Source organism: Anabrus simplex, chromosome 12 (genome assembly GCF_040414725.1).
Source record: "Anabrus simplex isolate iqAnaSimp1 chromosome 12, ASM4041472v1, whole genome shotgun sequence".
Classification (NCBI taxonomy): domain Eukaryota; kingdom Metazoa; phylum Arthropoda; class Insecta; order Orthoptera; family Tettigoniidae; genus Anabrus; species Anabrus simplex.
Genome location: NC_090276.1, coordinates 39,645,615 through 39,658,467, shown reverse-complemented (window position 1 = coordinate 39,658,467; position 12,853 = coordinate 39,645,615). Strand labels below are relative to the sequence as shown.

General features: G+C 38.0%; 1 protein-coding gene across 1 annotated transcript in view; it reads right to left on the bottom strand.

Moving 5' to 3' along the window:
* LOC136884482 (arrestin domain-containing protein 2) overlaps nucleotides 1-12,853 on the bottom strand; it is a 53,561-nt gene that overhangs the window by 37,156 nt on the left and 3,552 nt on the right. The window contains exons 2-3 of the mRNA XM_068229835.1: nucleotides 8,629-8,781; nucleotides 3,230-3,441 (exon numbers count right to left, since the gene is read on the bottom strand). Coding sequence (XP_068085936.1) covers nucleotides 3,230-3,441; nucleotides 8,629-8,781 — 365 coding nt within the window. The remainder of the gene's footprint in view (nucleotides 1-3,229; nucleotides 3,442-8,628; nucleotides 8,782-12,853) is intronic.

Sequence of the window (12,853 nt, the reverse complement as noted above, 5' to 3'; positions counted from 1 at the left end):
AGCGAGATGTGCGTGTAGCGTCAGCCTACTGTACCTGACACTTATTTATTTATTTATTTATTTATTTATTTATTTATTTATTTATTTATCGTACGGCATATATATATATATATAAACAAGAAAGCAAGTACATTATATTTTAATGTCCAAAGTTGTTATCCATTCTAGAGCCTCTGTATTGGCCTCTAGAAAATCAAACCAATCTCCAGGGTAGGCTCTTCTGCTACACTCCTTTACAATGCTTCACGTCCGTAGGTTAAACTTTAAAAAGCCCTATACGTGACCCCTGGGTGATGCTAAGGAAGCAACAACATTGGCTGCTGGACCTATTTTCTAAAGATCTCCAAGCAAATATGCAAACTGTATGAAGTACATGACACTGAGTAAATGTAACAGTTTTATAGACAGTAGGAATATTTTCCTGATGGATCGTCGTGTTGTAGAGACGTGTGGAACAAGTATTGTCAGCAAATTTTTGAAGGTTCTCTTTGACGTTATGATGCCAACTGTCAGTTAATGGCTATTAAACCCGCAGAAATAAAGAACAATTGTGCAGCCGCAAAAAATACGGCAGAACTAAAGTCAATGTTTGGCGTTGGCGTGAAGACAAAGATAGTCTAATAATGTGTACTGTACAAGAAAAACATTCACATGATTTTACAAAGCACTTTTAAAGCCTGATTTAATTTTTTTGAAGGAACAAATGGGGATCATCTTGCATTCAGGGTTGTCTTGGATTCGGAGAAATACGGTACTTATCTGTCCTCTCCTGAATAACCCACGCAAATCACATGAAGTTTTTAGAAGAAATAACAAGGCCATCTCAGCTGCAGTTTTCTGGAAATGCTGACTGGACAAGGAAATGAAATGAATGATCTGCTGACAAACAATGGTAAAGAAAAATCATTCTCTTATAAACTAAAAGACATGTCTTCTTCTTCTTCTTCTTCTTCTTCTTCTTCTTCTTCTTCTTCTTCTTCTTCTTCTTCTTCTTCTTCTTCTTCTTCTTCTTCTTCTTCTTCTCCTTCTTCTTCTATGACCACATATGATCACTTTAGTCAGTCCGTCGTTCAGGTCTCTTTGAAGGGATTGTTTGGGCTTTGCAGTCCTCCCAGTATTTCTTCAGACACTGCGACATTCATGAGGATCCTTAAAATTAATGTCTATTGAAGAAAAAAGTGGATGGCGTTAAAATCAATGCACATTAAATGCTCTATGAGTAGTGATAGCAAAGTTGAAAGTAGGTATGGTCACAAAACTACAAGACAAAAGAGGAAGAAAGATTAGGGCCTGGAGATTGAAGAAAAAGGATGTTCAGGAAGAGTTCTGGAAAGAATGACAAAAACTGATTCCGAGGACATGTTCAACAGGAATGAAATGGAATAATTTTAAGAGTGCATTTGTAAGGTGTGCAAAGGAAACATTTGGCAGAGCATCAGGAAAGGCAAGAGAGAAAGAGACAACATGGTGGAATGATAGAGTGTAGGATAAAGTAAAGGAAAAGAAGAAAACTTTGGGGGGAATGGAAAACACCAAAGACTGAAGAGAGTAGGGCCAGGTATAACTGACAATAGGACGTATTTTTAGGAAGTACAATATAATTTAAGTTTCCACCACAGGCGGAAACTCAAATCCCTGTTTCGACCTGTCAAAGAAAAAATCTTCTTGAAACACCGAGCGTCTATGAAGTTCCATGTGGTTGTGGTTGCTCATATATTGGCATGACAAAAAAGGCTTATTAGCACCAGGGTGAAAGAACACATCAGGTCAGTCAAGAATGTTACTACCAAGCTCGATAGCTGCAGTCGCTTAAGTGCGGCCAGTATCCAGTATTCGGGAGATAGTGGGTTCGAGACCCAATGTTGGCAGCCCTGAAGATGGTTTTCCGCAGTTTCCCATTTTCACACCAAGCAAATGCTGGGGCTGTACCCTAAATAAGGCCACGGCTGCTTCCTTCCCACTTCTAGCCCTTTCCTGTCCCATCGTCGTCATGAGACCTAACTGTGTCGGTGCAACTTGAAGCAACTTTTGCTATAAACCAGTCTGTCACAGCAGAACATTTCTACAGTACAGACCATGAAATCCCTACGGGAATCAACATCTGTATTAACAGATGAAGGTCATCACACCTGTAAAAGACTTCTATGCTCGACTTGTCAGGGAAGCCATAGAGTTCGAGCTGTGCCCAAATCACATCAACAGGAAAGATGATTTCAAGTTATCAACTGCATGAAGATCTGTACTCCAGAAATACATGCATAACACCACCACGGCAAAGCACGATGCACTTGAGAAACTGTCGACAGAGGGCGGTGAATCAGTAACTTCCCTCCCAACCACCACGGCACAGCGCAACGATCCCCGAGTCCAGTTAGTGGGGGGCCATGGATAGTATGGTCGGGACTTCAATGTTCCTTCGAAGAATTTCTTTGCTCACTGTCGGAGGCAGACCTTCACATGCTTTGATGAAGGCCAATATAATTTGGTGGAAAGCTTGGCTTTGTTAAATAGTCCCTTTAATCCAGTTAGCATTTTTATTTCTTAATTTTAACTACTTTGTGAATTGATTTAAAGATTCTAAACATTCCTTTTTCCGCATTTAAACCGTGTCAACCTAATCTATTATACCTTTCCCTATTTTTGAAGTTGAAAAATTAGATATGAAAAAGGGGGTTTATAGGTAAGTAAATACAGTACTTATCAGTGAAATGCCTTCATAGTTGTTGCAATTCTTCCTATTCCCTGCCATTACTGCCTTTATCCATCATAAATTAAGAAAATGACAAACATTTTTACCTGTATATTTCGTTCGGAATTTAAATCCAGTTGGGACAGCACTGTGAATGCAGCTTTAGCATCGTGGTCAAACTTCCATGGTCGTTTCATTGTTGCTTTGACGGTGTAACGGACATTGCCATATTGAAAGCTTGGCTTTATTAAATAGTCCCTTTAATCTAGTTAGCATTTTTATTTCTTAATTTTAACTACTTTGTGAATTGATTTAAAGATTCTAAACGTTCCGTTTTCCGTATTTAAACCGTGTCAACCTAATCTATTATACCTTTCCCTATTTTTGAAGTTGAAAAATTAGATATGAAAAAGGGGGTTTATAGGTAAGTAAATACAGTACTTATCAGTGAAATGCCTTCATAGTTGTTGCAATTCTTCCTATTCCCTGCCATTACTGCCTTCATCCATCATAAATTAAGAAAATGACGAACATTTTTACCTGTATATTTCGTTCGGAATTTAAATCCAGTTGGGACAGCACTGTGAATGCAGCTTTAGCATCGTGGTCAAACTTCCATGGTCGTTTCATTGTTGCTTTAACGGTGTAACGGACATTGCCATATTGACCTTCAAAAGATGAAGGTAAGTTGTTAGGCAGCGTCAATATGAATGGAAAAGCATGGTTCCCAACAGGGAGGGCCATATCGCCCTCTACAACAACAAAAAAAGGGAAGATCATTACTTTTTTTATTCTACATTTGCATTACTTCTCTGAAAAGCTGCTCATTCACAAGATACAGGCTAGTTTGTAGCATTATGTCATTTGCAAAGACAGGCATATTGAGATGTAACAACTTTCAACAAACAAACACTGGGAGATTTTTTATGACACATATCATGTGTTAATACGAACCATTTATGGCATAAATGACATCAATTCATGAACATTTAACATATTATACTATTCTATTACATAATTTTTGTTATTTTCTGCACGAATCTGGGTTTTCGAGCACATGTACCCTTATCCTTCAACTTGTTGAACCCTATGTGATTAAAATCTTTACACAGAATCTGTTAAGTGGTAATGAGAAAACAAGCCGTTTGCATAGGCAGCATCAGACCGAACTATGGAATGGAGAGCTCAACACACACACATCTGACACAACTGATCATTAAGGGTGGTAAATTTTACAAGAGTGCTATAATGCAAAATGCTTACAAAGGCTTGTTCTTTTGAATTTTCATTTTTCATGACATATAAACCACTTTTTAACACCTTTGCTCCCGTAAAGAAGTATGGTCATTTAAGCACACCGTTGTCTTTGGTCCGTAGAGGAGTAAAGTCTTTTAGCACTCGTTCACTGTAGTGCACTCTGATATGCTGGTGTTTTCAGAGACCAGAAGAGTTCTACCTAGAAGTTTCTTTTTTCTTCCGGTAAATGACTCAAACATCCTCTCATATATTACTAAATTTCTGAATTCAAAGTGCGAAAAATCACCACCCTCTACTGATCATTGATGGCAAGATAGAAGTGAAACAAGGATGTGAGTGGGAAAGAGTATCCTGGGTGTGGAACCTCTGGTAAATACCACAGATAGGGAAACCCTGAAAGAAAGTCCAAAATAGGGATAAATACATCATCAAGGTTGCCGACCATTAGTGGGAGAAGCCACTCGAAGACAATGATGATGAAGAAGAAGAAGAAGAAGATGATGATGATCTGATACATTTTAGAACAAACCAGAATTTCGTAAGTCAAAAAACGAAGAAATTGATTTTTAAATATTCAAACCACTGTAACTCAAACATCAATAACTCTTGTTACGTTTGGAGATGCCAGAGGACACGAAGCTTGTGGGCTACGCCGATGATGTGGCCGCCTTGATAGTAGCTCGTAATGTTGAAATGGCTCAAATCAAACTGAACCAGGTGATGCGGCGCATAAAAGAATGGATGATGAACCACAGTCTAACATTAGCCGAACACAAAACGGAGATAGTTCTTCTGACGAGGAAAAGGATCGAAACTCTTGTACCAATGACTGTTGGAGAGTTAGTGATTGAAACATCTGCGAGCACAAAATATCTAGGAGTGACACTTGACTCCAAGCTCACATTCTGGAATCATATTCAGAGAGCGACAGACAAGGCAGTAAAATACATGACTGCACTTAGCAGACTAATGGGAAATATTAAAGGTCTGAAATCCAGCAAACGACGTCTTCTCATGTCGACGGTTCAGTCAGTGCTCTTATATGGCTCTGAAATCTGGGCTGAATCCTTGAGATTCGCTTGGTATCGGAGAAGGATAGCTGCCGTACAACGGAGAGCGGCTTTCCGTATTGCATGCGCATACCGCACGGTCTCCGAACCTGCAATCCTCACGGTGACAGCAATAGCCCCAATAGACCTACTTGCATTGGAGCGACATGAAATCTGGCGAACCCAAGGAGAGCTGGGAAAGAAATGTGCAAAGAAGCGTGCCTTCAGTCAACGGATGAGGCGATGGCAACTCAGATGGGAAAGTGACCCTCGAGGCAAATGGACCAAGCGACTGATACCACGCTTGGATATCTGGGTTGAAAGGGTCCATGGTGAAGTAAATTACTACCTCACGCAGCTTCTAACAGAGCATGGATATTTCCGGAAATTCCTGCATAAAGTGGGCAGAGCGAATGACGCAGCATGCATATACTGTGATGACATTGACGACGTATTTAACGCCTTTTTTTTTGCGGCCATTGGACGATTCAGAGAAAATGTGTGGAAACTGAACTAGGAGAATTGACAGCAGATAATATTATTTCGGTGATGCTGCGAAACCAGGAATCCTGGGATCTCGTGGCAGTGTACGTGGAGAATGTCCTTCGTCAGAAGAAGAAGGATTTGGAAGCATACGAACGTTCGTAAAGGAGAAATGAAGAAAGAAGACGTCTGAAAGACAAAGCACGATATCACCCTGAAGTAATGCGAGAGCGGTTCCGGGGTGATGATACACATCGTGGGAAAAGGGTGTGTGGTTTTTAGTGGGTAAGAATCCCACACACTTGTGGAGTGCGGACCCTTCACAAGTGTCTTTTTGAAGATTTTCCACAATCCCTCATTTAAAAATAAAAAAAACTCTATTTTTTTTATATCTCAAGGGTATTTGAGTTTCCCAATCGAATCACAATAGATAATCTGCGATATGCAGATAATAATGTTCTGCTTACAACAAGTGCTGAAGATATACCAATATTACTAAATTGTGTGGCTGAACACAGTGCTGCAGCAGGTCTGCATATAAAAACAAAAAAGACCTAAGTAATGGTCATAAGCAAACATGTCATTCAACCTGTTAACTTGACAGTAGCAAGTCCAAGGTTTTAAGTATCTCAGCTGAGTACTTGATCACAACTGGAACAATGCTGTTGACATTAGGTCTCAAACTGAACAGACAGCGATTGCATTCAAGAGAATGACCAAATTCCTCTCTAACAGGCACTTTAATATTAACCTCCATCTCCGTTTACTTCGGTGTTATGGATTCTCTGTCTTACTTTATGGTGCTAAGGCTTGGACCTTAACAGAGAACACCACCAAAATAACTTCAGTTTTTGAGATGTGGTGCTACCGACACGTGCTCAGAATATCATGAGTTGACAGAATACATTAACACTGAAATACTCCAACGCCTGAACAAAGAGCTAGAGGCCATGCATAACATCGAATAGAAAAACTTGAGTACTTTGGCCGTATCATTCGAAATGATAAATATAAACTGAAGGAAGGAGGAGGAGAAGAAGAAGAAGGAGGCTAAGGAATCTATGAGAATGTTATGGACTCAGTAACGCCATTCTTTTCCGAGTTGCTGAGAACAAGAATCAGATCACCCTGATGACAGCCGATATCCGATGAGGATATCATGAAAAAAGAAGAAGAATAGTAATAATGGAATCTTATCTAATCTTAAAACGTAGATTTTACGACCAGTAAATTAAATTATCTATTTTGTGTGTTTTGATATTTTCTGCGACTCAAACTTTTCAATACCTTGAAGGGTATTTCCAGCTCACACGTACAATGTTTTTCTGTAACTCGAAATTACACAGAACTTTACACTTATGTGTACTCGGTTATCTCCACATAAAATGCTTTTATTATGTTTCATGGAAGTGTTTCATTTTTTTAAAATGCAACTTTTCATTCATCCCCTCAAGGGGAAGGTGGGCCACCGAGAATGTAACGCCTTCTCTCTGGTCAGGAGATTCAGGTGGGTAAAAGCTGAAATGAGGGATTTAGGAGTTGGATAAGGGATGTGTGGAAATAAGGAGATGGGAGGGGTTTGGCCTATTGGCTAATCGTATTTGTCTTTTTTTTTTTTTTTTATTCTGTAATTTTTTTATTTTTTAATGTTACTCAAAGTACTGTACATAGTTTGGTATATTTATAATTTAAGTTTTATAATACATATTTGGTTTTTAAGTGTCTATTTACATTATTTATATACTCGGTTTTCCATAACATTTGTTTTTGTTGATCATATTGTGTGGGTTTTTTTGGCGAGAGATTGGGAGGAAAATACAGTTTAGGGCGTTCTGTCTCATATCACAGTTAAGCATCACCTTAGGGTGGTGGATCATTTATGTATGTAATGTATACATTAATCCATTTCCGACAGATAAATATCGCATATATCATGAATTTCGTATTACCTTCATCAATCCAGGACAGGATGACTATGCTTACGACTCTGGTAGCTTAGTGGACTGTTCCTTGCTTCAAATAACATTCATTTTGATGTTTCATTACCACACAACTCCATGTACACACCTATTATACCTTCCTTAGCAACCTACTCACAACAGAACAAAAAAAAAAGTCACCAGTTAAACAATGATGATTATTTGTGTGACGATGTGTAAAAATTATTTACGATTAAATATTTAATTTAAAATATGTAAATTCCCCGAAGAATGAAATAAAAATACTGTATGCAACAGCCACTAAAGTAATAAGTTTATGTTACTTGTTTCAAAATACCAACTCAGATGTAAACATGCTACTCGTAACATAAAACATCACTTTCCGTGGCTGTTATGCAAATAACTATTTCCACATTGTCAAACTGCAATTATTTTGGTTTGGTAGGATATGTTACCAGCCTTGGTCAATATATACATTTAAAATCGCCCAGAGATTGCGGGGAGGGGGGGAGTAATCAAAAGTTTACTGTACCATATTTCAAAAATGTACATCCCGCTGAATTCATCACCAATGGGTTGACATTTTTCAAAGAAATTTTCATCAAAGCCTTTAACAAATTATCATTTACAAAATGTCCCTACATTGGAAGTCCCTATGGTTTGTAACTCTGCAACGAAATTGTTCAACGTTACTGACACACTGGTAAATTTAGCTGTAGGGGTATCAATTTCCTTCACTACGTAGGTCAATACTTTGACAAAATTTGTAGAACACATAATGTAACAAGCTTGTCCGACTGATACTTCATAATTTTCGTGATCTATACTAATAAAGCTATTTATAATTAAACATTACTGTACACTCAGTTAGCCTTGTTAAAAAATTTAGTGTAAGAAACATTTTTTTCCCACCCTACAAAATTTACGGATTAAAATTACATAATAAAAATAATATTCTGATATACATTTACTTAAATAAACACTTGCCATAAATTTAATGAAACAGAAAATACTGGCTGAAGAACGCTGGAGAGTCTGCAGGCAATCAGATTACGGGCTTCCATGCCACGTTCATTTGTTTACATCAGATCTCTCTATCTTCTAACAAACAATCAAACAATAGCAAACAACATATTTTTTAACCTTTCTTCTATGTAGGCTCTAATTCACTTGCATGATACATGAAACAGTTGTAGAAATTTTGACTCACGTTCAGATCCCACCAGGTACTTCCTATTCTCAAAATATGATTCACAGGCAGAGTAAGTTTCCCATACAGTCCGTGACTTCCCATTACTGTCTCGGACTGTTCTTGACTCCTTCCATTCTACTTCTGCACGACCACGGAACCTTACTTCAATACCTGCAAACAATCAAATAATGTAACAATGAAACAAACATTCTTTGTATTAAATAATCATCACTGAAAGGAGAATGCAAATAGCAAGTTCTAACAAGAAAATATACAGAGAAGGACAAGATTATGTAAGACACATTCGAGGATGATTGCAATCCAAAAGCAGGAGAAGAAGAAGAAGAGCCATCGCTCTAGCTGTAAGTGTCTGGGGTGAGGTTTCAGTAAGCTGCCTCCCATCCCCTTAAAAAAAAAAAAAAAAAAAAGACAATAAATTTTTTTATCTTCTTGACTGAATGTAAAGGAATATAAAATAACTAATATTTAAAATTGTGGAACAGTAAAGGAGCTTGAACATATTTATTGCTAACATGATAAGTTATACATCTCCTTCAATAGAATTTTGTATCTAAGGTGAAGTCAATCATTAGTATTAATACAGTATAATATTGCAAATCAGGCTTTAAATGAATTTAGTTCTGATAGCTAAATTGTGATTTCAAATTAGCAGATCATGTGAATGATATTCTCCAGAAAGAATTTGATATGGCACTGCAACAAATTCATGGAAGGAAATTTCCAGGGATTGATGACATTCCAAGAGAATTATTGAAGAAAGGAGGAGATACCTTATATACTGCACTAGTAAAACAGATATACAGTTATACCTCATTATACATGTTCTCACTTTACGTGTTTCCGCTATAATGTGATTTTAAAAACATACGTAATTATATAAAAAGTTTAAAAAATATACAAATTAGTGTGCGGCGCTGCAGGGTGGCAAGTAGTCAGTCTCCAAGAGAACAATGAGTAGCTGTGTTGCGTTGCTTTGTCTTTAGTTGACTGGCGGCATGTGGTCAGTATCAAAAACAGCATTGAGTTAGCAAGCTGTGTGTTATTGTTTCTAAAAACGTGAAAAGGAGATCAAAATGCTTCCAAAAGCAAAAACCAAAGGAAGTCAATAACACTCGAAGAGAAGCTGGAACTTATAAAGCGATATGAACGCAATGAACGCTCTGTAGACACTGTCAGACCGAGCTCGATGGCTGCAGTCGCTTAAGTGCGGCCAGTATCCAGTATTCGGGAGATAGTGGGTTCGAACCCCACTGTCGGCAGCCCTGAAAATGGTTTTCCGTAGTTTCCCATTTTCACACTAGGCAAATGCTGGGGCTGTACCTTAATTAAGGCCACGGCCACTTCCTTCCCACTCCTAGCCCATTCCTGTCCCATCGTCACCATAAGACCTACTGTGTCGGTGCGACGTAAAGCCAATAGCAATAGAGACATTGTCAGAGCTGCAGGAATCTCAGAATTAACCCTGAGAACATAAGAAGTCAAGCAGAAAAAATTAAAGAAAGCTGCATAAGTGCATCCAGAATGACATTATCCAAGATAAAACAAATAAGGAAGCTAATTGGAGAAAATGACTGAAGACTCTCAGAGTTACGAACGTAGAGTTTCACACGGTACTAATGGCATGTATAAAAAATTTCCACTTGCTTAAAACTCTAGGCTTTTTAATTTTTTCCTAGAAATAGTCCCTCTCTCCTATCTAATCCACATTATAATACAATCACTTTACGCATTTTCATATCACGCAATGATTACTCGGAACAAAAAGCGAGGGATATCTGTACATTACCAGAAGATGGCCTGTTAAACACTATATGTCAATTATAATCCCTATGCCTATCATAATAAAGACATTTACAAAAAGACAGTGGTCGCTTGGTAGACCAAGGCCCTTCAGGGCTGTAGTGCCATGGGGTTAGGTTATGTTACAAAAAGATACAAAAGATGGAAACTAGAAAGGCAGCTGCGACTGATAACATTTCTGGGGATATTTTAAAGGCTATGAGTTGAATATAGTGAAACATCTGAAACATTTATTTGATTACTATTTGCATGAAGGAGCGATACCGAATGAATGGAGAGCTGGAAAGCCCGTTGTATATAACTGTATTCTCCACTAAGTGTGTTAATGCATATTTTTAATTATTCAGCAAATCTTCTCCAATTCAGATGTAGAAAAAAATTCTCACACAAGATTATACCGAGCTTTTCTTCAACATTTTAAAAATATATTCCAAGAAGATATTCTAAGAATAAGTGCCCAGACATATGATTTTACCAAACTGATTATACCATTTTTAATGGATTTCTTGCATCAAGATTAAAGTTCCAAGATTCTTTTTTTTTAAGTTTTATTTTGTATCATTTGGTTTTTCACCATTTTGTCTATTCATTGTATTTTAATATGTAGCTGAACAAGGCCTAATGAAGTCCAAAACATGTACAGATATAATAATTTCATGAAGTCTTTTAAAATAAAAATTGTATTGTATTGTATTGTATTGTATTTAAATTTAATAGTCTGCATACCACACTATGTGTATAAGGACCTATAGCATCACTAGTCTAGTGTTCACTATACCAGACTTCAACATGTGTGTCTCACCTTTGAGTTGCGCTAGTGCTTCATTTTCTTCCCCTTTTTCATTTATCTTAAAACTTGCTTTCTTCCTTTGTCCATATGGAAATTTTGTTGGGAAATGTGCATTTTTAAATACAAACTGTATCATTATAAACACATCTAATATCGTCTTAAGTTGAATTTTGGTTGTAAAGCGTAAAGAGTCTCACTGTCTCCATCTCTTTATCACAACTGCAACAGTGGTTTAAAAAAATACTAGAGAAAGTGAAGATTTGTCAAGCAACGAGTGGCAAAATGTGACAATAGTAAACAAGTTTATGATGATGATGATGATTTTTTTTGTTGCTAGTGGTTTAACGTCAGGATGGAAAAGGGCTAGGATTGGGAAGGTAGCAGCCATGGTCTTATTGAAGGTACAGCCCCAGAATTCGCCTGGTGTGAAAACGGGGAAACCACAGTGGCTGCCGACGGTGGGTTTTGAACCCACCATCTCCCAAATTCAAGCTCATAGCTATGCAACCCTAAACACACGTTCAACTCGCTTGGTGATGATATTATTTATAGCTTTACTTTTACGTCCCACTATCTTATACGGTTTTTCGGAGACAGTGAGGTGTTGAAATCTTGTCCTGCGGGAGTTATTTTACTTGCCAGTAAATCTACTGACACCAACCTGGCTTTTTTTTAACAATGTACTTTACGTCACACCAACACACATAGGTCTTATGGCAACGAAGGGATAGGAAAGGACTAGAAGTGGGAAGGAAGCATCCGTGGCCTTAATTAAGGTTCAGCCCCAGCCAGCATTTGCCTAGTGTGAAAATCGGAAACCACGGAAAACCATCTTCAGGGCTGCCGACAGTGGAGTTCGAACTCGTTATCTATCGAATGAAAACTAACAGCTGTGCGACCTGAACCGCACGTCCAACTTGTTCGGTGCTGGCATATTTGAACACCCTCAAATACAAATGGATTGAGCAAGAGGCCAGCGCTCTATGGTCTGAGCTAATCAGCCTGGCAACGAGTTAATGATATAGGTACTTGATATTTTAATCTATGCACTTCCTCCTCGTCTACAAAACAGAAAAAAAAAAAAAAAGAGATAAAAGGAAAAATGAGGCGTTAGCATGCCTTGAACCCGTGTGGAAGTCACAGACGCTGTCCACTCGACTAGCGGTGCTATAAATGTTAACAGGCAAATTGTCAACAGGTATGAGGCTGTTAAATTTGAGGAGCCAATAACCCCTTTAATAAGGGCCAATGGCACAAACCTTCGGACATGAAACGGTATTTGTTTATTTTGATGTAGCAGCCTTCCAAAGTATAACCAAAATCGGTGATATATTTGGCTTTGTCTTGTTAGCCAATAAAAGTGCGCAGCCTGTGTACTTTATGCTTTTAGAGTGAATTTACACGATAAAATTCGCCAAATTGTCCTAAACCCTGCTTACAATTGTCTAAACAATAGAATTACGCAAAATTTACTGGCAAAATATGTAAATTATTGGGCAAATGAATATTTAAGATTGGGGCAAGACACTTATTATACACCAGGTGAATTGGCCTTGCACCGAGCTCGATAGCTGCAGTCGCTTAAGTACGGCCAGTATCAAGCAATCGGGAGATAGTGGGTTCGAACCCCAC